This window comes from Barbatula barbatula (genome assembly GCF_947034865.1).
Source record: "Barbatula barbatula genome assembly, chromosome: 23".
In the NCBI taxonomy this organism is placed as follows: Eukaryota; Metazoa; Chordata; class Actinopteri; order Cypriniformes; family Nemacheilidae; genus Barbatula; species Barbatula barbatula.
In genome coordinates, this window is record NC_136786.1 from 7,824,814 (window position 1) to 7,839,232 (window position 14,419).

Genomic DNA, 14,419 nt, shown 5'->3' on the forward strand with positions numbered 1-14,419 from the left:
TCAAATACAGGCCGCTGAACTCTACACCTCGCTCATGAGTTTACAGCAGATCCTGCTGGTGTCATCTTGAAAATGTCTAATTCAAACAAACGATCAAAATCACCTCAGCTCTAGTTGTGTTCATGTGACGCCTCGTTGATTTAGCTCTGTCCAGAAAAAGCCTTAAAAAACCCAAGGCCAGGTAATGTGGATGACAGGTAAACTCACCTCTGCTGCTGTAGTCTTCATCCTGAAAGAGAAAACAGAAGGAAGAGAGTTAAACTGAAGGTCTTGAGTTAAAATCGTCTTCGGGGTCACATACATGTGCAGTGTGATTCAATGAGTCGTGTTCACACAAAGGAAGGAATAACAAAACACTACATTAATATGTATTCATGAAATCCAAATGGGTGAAAATCCAAATAGTTCTACATTATCTACAATATCATTAGTTTACTTTTAAGGCTGTCAAACGATTAATCGCGATCGATTGAATCTAGAACAAAAGTTTGTGTTTACAAAACATGTCTGTGTACCGCATAATCATTTTGTATTTATAAACAAATATATTTATACATATTTAGGATAATATTTAAATGTATTTTTATATCTGGATGTGATTAATCGCAATTAATCGTTTGAGACGAAACTGTGAGGAATATGTATTTATATTTACCAATAATTAAAATAATATATAAATGTTTATATTTAATTTTTTTTACTAAATATATGCAAGCATGTTTATGTGATTATAAATACAAAATAAATATGCTCAGTACACAGAAATATATTAAGCAAACACAATCTTTTAATCTGGTTGTGATTAATCGTGAATAATCATTTGAAAGCCCTCTTTATTTTCAGTTAATAATAATGAACTAATACAATTCATGATTTAAGATGATCTTTTTCAGCAATGCATATGAATTACTGGGACCTACTAAATTAAATACAATATCATTTTTGCCCCTAAACTGACTTTGCTTCATTGATTAAAAAAAGCATCATGCATATTCATGTTGTGACCGTGCTTTGTTTTCAGATTTGTGGCGATCACAGGGATTACCGCGAATCACATGTTTGCTGACATTAACTAAGCTGTAAAGAAGCATTATCTGAAAGCGACAGGATTGATCTGCCAGGTTTCCATTTGAAGCTTTATCTCCAGAAGCTTCAGAAATTCAGAAATGGATGGTGGGAAAACAATTTTACACCAGTTTTTTGCGCTGTTAAATTCTGTAGAAAATACACAAGAATGTCTGCTGAAGAGTGACAAGAACAACCAACCCAACCATCCGAATGATCCTTAGTGCGAGCGTGTGTTTTCTGACCTTAAAAGAGGATTGCACGGCAGACTCCGGCGGGTACACGATGAAGTGCCGGAGAGTGAACCCAAAGCCGTGCGAGGTGCGGTGTAGATGCAGCGTTTTAGGGCCCGGCCATGAGAAGAGCTCCTCTTCAGCGGTCGGTGATAGAGCTGAGGTCTCGCTGCGCTCATACCCATCCTTCTGCTTGGCCTGAGAGAGAGAAAAGAGAGAGTAATTGGTAATTTAACTGCTGCTTTTATCCAAAGTACCTTTAAGTACATCCATGACAGAGAGACCTGTGGTTAAGTATATTGACTGCTTGAAAATCTTCCCCATGGCATAGCTCTCAAATCTCATTTCCACATGACACCTCAAGACAGATTGCACCATGCATTTCAATTGTTTTGAAATGTATGCATATGATAGTGGTCTCCAACGCTTTTTGAGGTGCCCGCCATGCACAGGGCTCGTGAATTATGCTCATGCACATGCACATGAATTTTGCTCTCGACTTTATCGATCGGGCGAGTGCTGCATCGTCATGAAAGTTTATCATTTGCACGTATTTTAAAGCTCTGCTGATGTAAATAGATGCAAGTGAAAAAATATGTAAAAGGGAGGTCAATTTTATCCATTTGAGCTTGAGAAGATGTGCGTGCTGTGCGCAGACATCCTGTATCAAACGCGAAGACACACATAGATTTTAAAAAAGCGCATAAAAAAGTATGCGCTGATTTAAGTTGGATACATTTTTATCCCACAAGAAAATGATCCCACAAGTTAAATAGAATTAAACAGTATATGATAAATACTTAAAGTGAAGGTAGGATTAATGTATTTAACTTAAAGTCGAGTTTATGCAGTATTATTTTACATTTGATTATTTTATTCAACTTCTTTATGAAAACTGAAAACTGTTTATACAATTATAGGTGTAATAGCCATAGGCTCTGCTATCATGTGAATGGTAGAGGTAATTGACTGTAACAAAAAACAAAAACCTTAAAAGTTAAGTATAACAAAAAATTATGCAACACATTATGCATCAGACAGTTTAAAGTTTGAAATTATTTTCTCATTAACAAAAAGGTTAAACACCCCTGGCATATGAAATTGATTTCAGTCTTCAGTTATCTGTGTAGAACAATGAACATCTCTGAAGGGCAATAGGTGAGGAAACAGAATATTCTGTGAGTGTTTACAAAGCATCGCTAACATGACATCTCAAATATCTGTCATGACATTCGCATCCACAATGAAAACACAGCGAATCAAGGCAGACGTTTTTCTTTCCTATGACCGATGACCCACACATGCATGTACATGCATCAAAATACAGTCAGCCCTCCCTGACACCCTTATCAAGTTCCTCTGGTAGTCAGAGATGGCATTTCACATTGAAGCCCATTCCCCATCTTCTAGAGGAAACTAACTTCATGTCATTTACATGATAAAATAATGCCAGTAAAATCCCTCTTTACCGCAGAGTGTGTGTCTGTGGTCAATTCTCACAACATCGTATTGACTTCAGATCAGTCTTTGACTGCCAAACAGAGCATACTGCGGAGATGGATAATAAGCGAATGGATGTATTTTAGCTGGTGGCTGGGCTCAGGTACAGACAGCTGTGGAAACCTCTAGAGTCTGGGCTGGGCTTTTACATAATTGAGCCTGTGAATGACATCACTGACTTTCAGTGCTGGACACAATCCACAGCAAAGGAGAGAGAAAGAGAGAAAGAAAGAGAGAGAGAGAGAGAGAGAGAGAGAGAGAGTGAGAGAGTGAGATAGTGAGAGAGAGAGAGAGAGAGAGAGAGAGAGAGAGAGAGAGAGAGAGAGTGAGAGAGTGAGATAGTGAGAGAGAGAGAGAAAGAGAGAGACAGAGAGAGAGAGAGAGAGAGAGAGAGAGAGAGAGAGAGAGAGAGAGAGAGAGAGAGAGAGAGAGAGAGAGAGAGAGAGAGAGAATGGAATACAACTTTACTATTTTTGCATTACGCATAATGTATACTGTTCATGCAATATTTTCAAAGTTAAGGATTTTTTGGCAGTAATGCAAATGTTTATTTCATGTATTTCCCAATGCACAAAGAAAACAATTTGGAAGAATGTCAGCAACTTACTAGATATCATCCCTTTCTGACTCCCACTGAATGTATTTTTCCTATGGCATTAAATGGGGGGCGGGATCTGCTCCGTTACTGATACAATTTTACAATGAAGAGTTGTGAAAAGCATTTTAATATAGAGTTAACTTTAAACTTGAATATGCATTCTGCACGCATAGAACACCTGTTAATCTTACTACATTTGTAACAAATGCAAAACTTCTATATTGACTTGTGCAAAGACAACATGACAATGGTCTTTACCATTTTATTAAGGTTACATCATTAATACTGATTCTTATATATAGAAAAAAAATCATCTAGTTTTTCGATAGTATGCTGTAGAAAGCATGCAATAAATCATCTTTAAATCATAGCCAATAATAGAGGAAGTCAAAAGTATTGTTGACTTAATTTACTACAAATCAAAAAACAATGATAATATAAACGTTTACTAGTGTCCCCCACAATCCAATGCGGTTCATTTGCCCCGTGATTTCCAGGTGGATTTTTGGTAATGCCACCTTGATTCACACACATGGTTTTACAAACGGTTAACAAAAGTGTCTAACGAAACTTTCCTCTGCCTTTCATTTTTTATTTCCCACCCAACAGCCAGTCCTTGTTTTTGTGTTGGGCATGTAGTTCTGTTTCCAATGCTATATTTAACCTGTTAAATTATACAGCAGGAAAAAGCACTATTCTGCACTGCTGAAGGTCCTGCAGAGGAGAATGGCTGCTCTGTCCGAGACTCAGAAACACCATCATTCAGTCTGTCAAAAAGCGTGAATAACACACCCAATCCCATCGGTCACATTCAAGAATCAATAACATGCTCTCATTTCACAAACACATGCTGTTGTTGTTTAAAACCTATTTTGAAAAAACTACTTGTACGGTAAAGATATAGTGTAATATAAAGCATCTCATTTGTTTCTCCTGACATTAGAGGTAATAAATAAGCTAATGCTGAAAGAGGACGGTTTGCTCCAAAATAGAAATGATTTTATATTTTACTTACTGTCATGACATTTTAAACCTGTTTGACTTCCTTCTGCAGAACACAAAAGTAGATATTTGAAGAACGTTGGACAGAACAACATTGAACCCCATTGACTTCCATTGTATGGACACAAAACCACAGAGACATTTCTCTAAATATCTTCTTTTGTGTTACACAGAACAAAGAAACAAGTTTTATCCCACACGATTTTCCCACAGAGATTTTTTTTATATGGTGTGAACTATATGCTTAATTTCTGTCGATTAAAAATAATTAAGAGATCCTTAAATTAAAAGTACGCATTTTCCAAGCTGTGACAGAGTGACTGTAAAGCAAATTTTCTCCCTAATGTTGTTAAGATGAAATGCATGAATATTTGTCCTGTAGCAGTTTAGTTATGGCAGTTGTGAGTCATTCCCGAGCCTCAGTGGAACTCTCTGTGAGCGCACAAACCTCTCTCTCTTCCTGAGACACACATGCTTTTCCGAACATAAAAACATAGCAACTCGACCCCTCAAAAACGCACTTTCAAACAGATATTCCACTTGACGATAAGATGCCAGAGGTTACCCACAGCTGAATTCAGAAGTCTCTCTTTAGGACCATTGCTTAAAGATTAACAATAACTGAAACGTAAAACCACGGCACGTACACGCATGCCTGAAAAATATGCTAGATGTTGGGTCAATACGAGACTTGAGCAACCACCCTGGACGTGAATGACGCACAGAGCATTCCTGAGATCTGTCTCCTCACCCCCCTCAGCCCTGCGTAACTCAATACACCACCAGGAGCCAAAAACCTCCATCCCGATGCCAGATATCCTTACCCAAGACCGCATGCAGTTCCTCGGGGATGTCTTCCTCGGCCTACGCCAAGAGACACCCTTCTGGGCCTCCCGGAGCCCCAGTTCCACGTCCCCCCAGTACGCCCTGGCCAGAAGCTGGAACCAAAGGCAGGAGGTGTCCGATAAACAGCCGTTCACACCCGCTAAACAATCCCAGGAACAGTCACCTATGGAGCAGGTACAGTCCGTAACGTCCACCTGATCCGAGGCATCTTTACCGGGCGGAACGCAGCTGACACACGCCCCGTTCCTCTTAGTTAGCATGGCAAAGCCTGCTGATCTCTGCTCTTCCAGCAGTCCTCGGCTGATCTTCTGATGTTGTGATTCTTTCTCCTCAGCGTTCCCTCCCTCTCTCTCTTTCGGAGTGGGACGGGAGAGCACACATGCATGAGGTTTCCATTGAGACTTGTCAGGGAGAGAGTGAGGCTGGGAAAGAAAACGTCAGAGTAAACCGAATTACCGCACACGCTCGCATCTGACGGTGCTGAGAGCATTTCCTCTTTTCTCTCCGGTCACTTTTTCTTTGACTTTCCATGTTCTTTGATTTGTTCTTCGTTGCTCAGAGGGTTTGCAGCTGCCAGAACTACCCGCCAACACACATAACATTAAACGGCATAGCATGGAAAAAAGATGCTCTTTTGAAAGAGTTTATTCTACCGTGTACACTCTCCAAGGGCGTTTTCAAACCTGTAGACAGATGGCTCTGTATTGAAACAGGGATTACACTGGTACTGTATTGCATTTTTTTCTCGGTTTAGTTCGAGATGGGCTCAAATTTGTTTACAAGAGCCATGTGTGAGTGAACTATCCTCTCACTGGTCAGTGTGTATGCGTTTATGTTTTGGGGGTTTCTTCTGTTGTAGTCATCCATCAAGACAACAGTTTTGGGAATACCCGAGCTTTCTTTGCAGCTCTTATACTATTTTATCATTTTGACTGCAGCATTGTTCAACGCAGGGATTCGAGTGCAAGTTGTTCAAATGCTTAAATGATTTATTCCATTAAAATGTGAAAAAATCTAAACGGCACTACTTGACCCATCGAATGAATATCTGTTACCAAAATAATGAACAGCAAATGTTTAGTTGCATATGCAAAACCCTCTAGGGCTGTCACCGTTATGACATATGGCATTTGATTAATTGTCTATTAAAGGGGTAATATGGCACGAATACGTGTTTTTCTGTGTCTTTGGTGTGTTAAAAGTTGCCCATGCATGTATTAGACACGTAAAATAGCAAAGATTTAAGCATCAGAACAAAAGATGCATTCTATCTAAAAGCGAATGCTCATCCAGACCTGCCTGAGACGCCTCGTGTAACCACACCCCACAAATGTACGACAGTTTGGGTATGACTTGACTATGACCTGTCAATATAATTGCTTTGGAACCTGATGTTCCAAATATGGTAAGAAGCGTTACATTTCCATCACACGCTTACAGTAATCGACCAATCACTACGCACTGGTTAACTGGCCAATCATAGCACACCTCGCTTTTCAGAGCGATGAGCTTTGTAAAAAAATCCTCGAGTACATAGATCAGTGGAGCATCTCCATCTGTTCATCTGTTGTGTAGTGTTATTTAAGGCAAGAGCTCAGTGACAACCAGAACATGCACTTTAGACCCTCAGTGCAGCTTTATTTTTAAGGTCCACATCCCACACTGACCAAGTAAACAGTATCCCGCTGAGATACATCTCAAACAAGTGCACTGATGCGGATCCAGACATTCCTGCATGAAGCCACACAGCACTTCCTCAGAGAAGCAATAACTTGTCTATAAATTCACACTCCCTATTCCACAAGCATGTTCTGCTCTATTTTTTGCGAGATACACAGAAAATATTCCGAAATGTGAAAACAGGAAACCGACGATGGCATGTTCATTTTCATTCCTCTACACTAGCATGGCATCTCATTACCACACGCATTCCTTTAGACATAAGCAACCGCTCACACACACTATTGCGTATGGAAAAATATCACCAAAATAACTCGTCCAGACATCCGAGGCATCCTTGTTTGTGAGCCTCGGGGTGAAAGAGCTCTCAAAGAGGGCACTGTGTGAGCCCTGCCCATATACCAGCCTCAAAAAAAGAAGCCACGCTGCGGTATAGCTTGGTGTTCATGCCGACGGCTTTCGCTCTGGACGAAAAAACGTTCCAGTTCGTCTGACATCAACGTCTTACAAAAGACAGCTCATAGTTTGAATGCGCATTAATGAAGTTTAAACACGGTGCATGAGTGCTGAAAGTTGTCCGCGTTTATGGCACATCATAAGAAATCCACAAGCTGTATATAAAAACGTATTCCAGCAGGCTGATGTCATATTCATGGAGGTTATTTTATAGAATCAAGAGGGCAGGAACTCCCTGCTGCCATGGAAACAAACAGAATCACAGGACATCACAGCGTGCTCGACCGTGGGTGTTTCCTTACAATTTAATTATAGACAAAGTGGTCCCAAAAGTCTTTCAACACTTAAATCACACTTTATGTATAAATGCCTCTGAATTATATATGAAAAGTTTCGTTCCAAAATGAGATGGATATGTTCTTTTTCTTCCCAAAATCATGTTTATTTTGCATTACAAATAATATCAATCAAACTGCAGTTGGTTTTGTTTGGATTTAACCCATAGAAACCCCACAAATACAGCTAACTAACACAAAAAAAACATGATAAAAACATGATTTTTGATTGAAAGAAAGTTCTCATTTTGGAACCAAATTCTTCATATATATATATATATATACACGGTATATAAAATAAATGTTTGAACCATTATGAGCATGTATGGATACTGTATGTAAGAAGTTTTATAATACTTTCTGGTAGTGAGATGTAAACAAAATCACTAACTATGCAGTTTTTCCGAAAATAACACTTTAAAGACAGTTTTATCTCAACAACATAAACAAACGGTACTTCGCAAACGCACTTTTGTGACCCTACATTAACTTCCAGTACACATTCACAACCAATAGAGTGCCTGTAGATTATTTCTGATAACAATCCAAAGAAACTGAGAAGAACCGTTACTTGGCTAAATTTGTCCCTCCAATATTTTGAATTGCTCAAGCTCAGCCGCTAGATGTCAATGTACCGTACGGTGTTTAAATGCGACCAAACTACATAACCCATTCCAAAAAAATAGTTTATTAAATAAAATGAACAAACAACAAAATTCAACAAATCGTTGATTTAATACAATTATTATTCAATAAAAAAATCATATGAATTTATATTAACATAAATATATAAAATAAATATATAAATATATAAAATAGTTATATTATTAAGACACTAGACAAACACAAACCTGAAGTTAACTGGGTATCAGGCACACGCACGTCCGAATGAAATGGTCTGTGCAGCCACTAAAATCACCTTGTACTACAAAAATGTGAACACAACTTCATATTAGTATTAAAGTTGAACTCGCAATGATATACAACCATAAGACATTTGATTATTTCAGTAAACCAACCGCATGTTAGACTGGAATGTGATCGTTCAGTTAAGGCCATCAACCACAGCTGGGCATAGAGTCAAAATGACGTACTTCAACAATGAAAAGGATGAAAAGCCATGTTTGCAAATTTTTTTCAAAGGCTCACATGCATTCACTTCAAAGAAGCCACACAGTGTCTTTTGAAAGCCAGTTAGTAAAAGCCTTTTGCCGTCACAGGTGCTTAATCAATTGCTTTTCAATCTTTTAGGTGGATCAATAATGAAGCAGCATAATAGTTTTCCTATGACTCTGCAACATATACTTGTATGTTCTATAAAAGTTTGAATAATTGTTATTATTATATTTATTGAAAATTGTTACAGACTATCTCTGCTGTGAATAACAAAAAAGATATTTGACACATATCCCAGTGGTTTTGTGTTCATAAAATGACGTGAGGGTGAATTAACAATGAAGTTGTTTTACTGCAAATACCATAAACACAAATTAATAATTTCACAATGACATTTTAAGCAAAGCTATGATACAAATAGTAAACATATGGTAAATGTAACAAGATCCATAAAAGTAAGGAAGGAGGCGGGAACCAGCGAACGTAACAAGACTTTTAATAAAATAAACAAACAAAGTAAAATGCCATACACACACAATAATACACAACATAAAATCCAGGCGCGGTCCTCTCTCACTGTCGGTCCGGTCGCTCGTCCTCTTACGCTCCCGATCTCCTCCGTGATATAAGACGTACAGCTAATGCTCGTTATCACTCACCGGCCTTGAATCCCAGCTCTCGTCCCGCCTACCTCACTACAGTAAAAAATTATACTATATATTTTTACTATAATAAAATCATGATAGGTTTCATAAAGGCTGCTCCAAGCTAGGGTTGGGCCGATAGACAATGACACCATCCATCGCCGATGGCTGACAGCCATCAGTTCCTTCCTTACATGTTGGGCTGACATCGTGATTCCACTGCATGACGAAATGTTTGTCATCAGGACGGTGCGTGGTCGTCCACACATCCATTAAGTGTACAGCAAATTCCCAAGATAAATGTTGACAGCCGAGTCCACAGTATGACATTCTGCACATGTGTCGAGCTCGTCTATTCCCAGCTAACACAGTTACGTTGTGACAACGTACCTGGACCGGACCGTATTCGTTGCCACGCTTTACCATAACAACGTTCCAGCGACGTAACTTTGTAATTGGGACATTGCGATTACCTCCTGAAGACATACCTGGAACGTACCATATTTGTCATAGCGACGTTCCAAATAAAGTTTCGACCAAACAGTCACGTTGTTAAAATCGTTTACTTCATATACAATTACCGTCCCTCACATGGAGGATTAAATTAATTTATGATTTTATCTGTCTGTTATTAAATTTTATCTATAATTGGAGTAATTCTCTATTCAAATATGTATATTTACTCTGATCATAAAAACATGTTATTCGTGGGATTACGTGGCTAGGCTACGTTTGTAGAACGTTAGCAACAATGACCAGATTAATTAATCAAATGACCAGTGTCCAGGTTATCTGAAGTCCAGTATATCAAGTCACTACAATGTTCTCCATGAGATAAATTCACAACGTTATTTGATGATGTGGCTTAGACGTTTCTGGAACGTAAGCAAACGTTCTAAGAAATGGAAAGTCCTGAAAACGTGGCCACAAAGTAATGTCACGGTGACCAAATGAAGACGAACTGGCGATGTTGTCAGAACGTACCGTGTTAGCTGGGTTCGCACTTATCCGCAGTTGAGTATTACTTGGAAGCTGTGCAACGCGTGTGCTCGAGACTGACGTAGAAAGTGAAAGCAAACAGTGAATCACAGTGCGCTCACGTTGTGTGTGTGTAAACTTGTCAATGACGACCTGAACTGTGCGCATCCGCAACGGCAGCAGGAAACATCAGTGACCCGAGTAGTTAACTAATAACACACAGCCTACACTGGCGGGTCTTTACACATGAAATAACAATCTGGAACAAATTCCTAATTCGCAGGTCGTACATGCGCGAGTACTAAATGCTCACACTGTCCAGCAAAATGCAATTTTGTCGCAGTCGGGAGCACTGATAAAGCCCTTGCATATTGCCATCTAGCAAACTGATATATCCCCGCCTCACGGTATCATCGTACATCGCGATGTTTCACTGTAGGCATTGTCCGTTGCCAATTTGGTTGACATCGCCCCACCGCCTTCCCAGCTTGTCTTGCTGTAATAAATGCCTGTAGTCAGAAACTGAGTGTGAAGATGATCCCAGCTCTGAGTTCCTCTACAGATCATCTACAGACAGCAGCATTTCATTAAAGCTCTTCTTGTAGAAGGTTACTTTCCTAAACCGCAAAATGACTGCCTGTTAAATTAGCAGCAGATTTAACATCCCTCTGAGCTATCGTCTGCCTGCTACCTTTAACACATTTAGACACTCACACACACAGACAAACTACATTACAAACTGAACCATAACCGCATCAGACGTGTACAGTATAATATTGTGGTATTCACAATTGTTTTAAAGCACTTTGAAGGCTGATGTACAACGGTATCAGAGTTATCCTCTAAAACTGCACCATCACCATTCTATAGCAGGTTTCACTTGATTTCTACATTTTTTGTCTAATTTGTTGTCTTTTCTCAAACCATAAGTCAGCCCTCATGGCACAGGAGTCCTGTGAGTGGCTGTGCAAGTGGATTGTGGGTAAATGCATTAGCAGACTCCAGGTGAAACTCACTGAAACAGAGGCAGGTTGTTTGGGTCTTCTGGTCTTTATAATTTGGCAAACTATAAGCAAATTAGTGTTGAAGAGATCGTCCTAAGGGGGAAAAGCTAGCCAGCTTGTGGATGTAGATGGTTAAACACCATATTGAAATTCTCCAGACCAGTAACTTTTCCAGCATCTGATCTACCTCAAGGTTTTTCTTAATATTTTTGCGTAAAAAGGAAAACCTTGCCAAATTAACATAAATGATGCAACATGTTTTATAATGTTACACTTAAAGGGGTCCTATTTTGACAATTTGACAAGTCTTTATTTTGTTTTTGATGTGCTACACAGTGTGTGTTCATGTTTGGATTTTAAAGAAACTTCTATCATTGGACCTCCCCTTTAAATAAAACTTTAATAATAAAATATTTAGAACTATTTAGATGTACACAATTAGCAGATGCTTTAATCCAAAGCGAATTATCAGTCCGTTTGTTCCCTGGGAATTGAACCCTAAACCGTCGCGCTACCAAAGGAAACCACTGAACCACAGGAATACTAAACAAAAAAATATACTCGTATTTTAAACCGAAAGTTTTGTCAAAAAGGGACGATCCAAGCCGCTGAGTTACATTAACCCAAAAATGGTTAAAACAATCAAGCATAGAATAAACAACAACCCAATGGTGGGGTTCATTCCCTTTGAACCCAGTGCTGGGAGGAAAATAACCCAGCATTTTTTAGATTTAATCTTAAATTTAAATCTGAAAAATTATAATTCTGTCCCTCCGAATCATCAAATTTCATTAGTGATACAAAAAAGGATCTTTGTAAGACACAGCCGTTTATTTACTTAAATTCTGCGGGCTCAGATTTAATCAGCGGGATTTGTGAGACAAAAGGAACCGGGTTACGCTCAAAGACAAAAGGGATGAAGTGGATCGGCAGAAAGAGATTACAGCCACAAGACATTCACAAAGGAGTCCAAGAAACCCTGAACATCCATACGAGAGGCAGGCATAAGAAAGATTAGCCTCCATTCAGAATGAATTGAATCTGGACAGACTGCATCTGGACTCACTGAGGTATGCCTTACATTAACAAAAGCAGCTCTTATAAAGGCAACGGACGAAAAACCGCACCGAGACCTCTCACACAGCCCCCTAGTCATATGACATTTAGTGTTATAGCAGTCTAACTAGCTCTGCCTCCTGACCTGGTGATACTGCCACACTCCACTTCACGACATGCAGAGCAAAGCAGCGAAATAACAGATGGGCCATTATGTGTAATAGAGTTTCACATTGCTTATGTCCTAGAGGTGTGGAAGTTGTGGGAAAGTCAGAGGGATATTTCAGCATTGCTGGTCATGAGTAAAGTCTGAATGTATGTGGCTGATATGTGGCAATAATGCTTAGATTGGGTAAGTACTGTTAGTCTAGTGTTGAGCATGACTGACCTGAGAGGATTTAGTCACACACTGGTTTTCCCCTTCCTCATGAGGAAAAGAATGAAATGAAACAAACTCCTACACACATTTTCTGCCAAAAACGTACCAGTGAAAATAGACCGACGCAAATGATCCAAAACGTAGGCCTATTTCATTTTTGCACAGCAAGTGTGAGTCACACACCAACCACATTTTTATCAATAGAATAGAAACCATATGACAAAATAAACAAAGCATGGATCTACACGGAGAACACAGTGGTTTCCATTAGAGAATCAATACAAGCTTTATTTACATCATTTGTAACATACTGAATAAGGCGATTTATTTATATTATTATGATTTATTATCTTATTGTGTTAGTCTTTAGCACCAAATATATATTGAATGACTAGAGCTGCAGGCACAGAGAAGATCCCTCGTTCCTATAAAGAACAGTAACAAAGAACCCAACGCAGTGGGGTGGGGGGCTGCTGGGTATGAGGTGTGGTGGCTATTGCTCAGTGGAGAGCTCAGCTATTGTCCCCATGGGTCCCTAGACACCTACGGACAAATGCTCATGTCAATCACGCAACCTTTCATTCATTTCACAGCAGCTGCTTGCGTCCAGAAAAGAAGAGAAATATTTCTGCGACAAAAGAAGAGAGTGATGATCCTTTGAATATTTGCATGCAGACAGATTGTTCCTGAGGGAACCAAGATCTGAACCAGATCTGACAAACAAAACCTGAAAACTGTAAGGCCTGTGCATGACATTCAATGAAAGAGAAAATCGCAATGTGTGTAGCTTTCCTTGCCGCCACTACAGTTATTTTAATAAGGAACGGTGTTCAGTTAAGGGACATTCTAACGGCCGATCACACATACTGACATGTGCATATTATTTCATGTGCCCATGTTAACGGATGGGATCATTCACGCAGCACGCGGATGCGGTGCGGTCCGTCCGTTACAGATGCGGTATGTCAATGGAGCGATTGTTTACACATCAAGTGTATTTTTGGGGTACAGCACGGACCTTTTTAAAGTGATGGCACACGAATCATGCTTAAAATGACACAAATTGACAGAGAAATGCAGTGATTTCCCGATAAATGCACAATTTCGTTTAATACCCTTTTTAATGTATGGGATTTGTTTAATTAAGCAATAAAAGCTGATTAAAATGTTGTGTAGACAAAAAGCACCTTGGAGAAACTCAACAGCGGTGCAAAATATGAAAAGACAATGCAGAAAAGCAGAGCGCTTGTGGCGAAAGACAAAACTTGTAGTCCATTATAACATCTACAAAGACACCATCCATGCTTTCAATATGGAACTAGGCAAATCTAGGCAGACTTTCTTCTCAAATATTATAAACAGCAACTTAAACAACACCCGGACTCTTTTCGCTACTGTAGACAGACTGACAAACCCCCCCAAGCCAGATTCCCAGTGAAATGCTCTCAGACAGCAAGTGCAGTGAGTTTGCATCTTTCTTCTCTGATAAAATCAATAATATTAGAAAGGTGATCAGCACATCCTTGA

General features: G+C 39.3%; 1 protein-coding gene across 1 annotated transcript in view; it reads right to left on the bottom strand.

Moving 5' to 3' along the window:
- The window catches only part of arhgap21a (Rho GTPase activating protein 21a), a 79,272-nt gene that overhangs the window by 29,917 nt on the left and 34,936 nt on the right, over positions 1–14,419 (bottom strand). Inside the window, exons 2-3 of the mRNA XM_079447655.1 lie at positions 1,311–1,496; positions 208–229 (exon numbers count right to left, since the gene is read on the bottom strand). Of these exons, the coding sequence (XP_079303781.1) occupies positions 208–229; positions 1,311–1,496 (208 nt within the window). The remainder of the gene's footprint in view (positions 1–207; positions 230–1,310; positions 1,497–14,419) is intronic.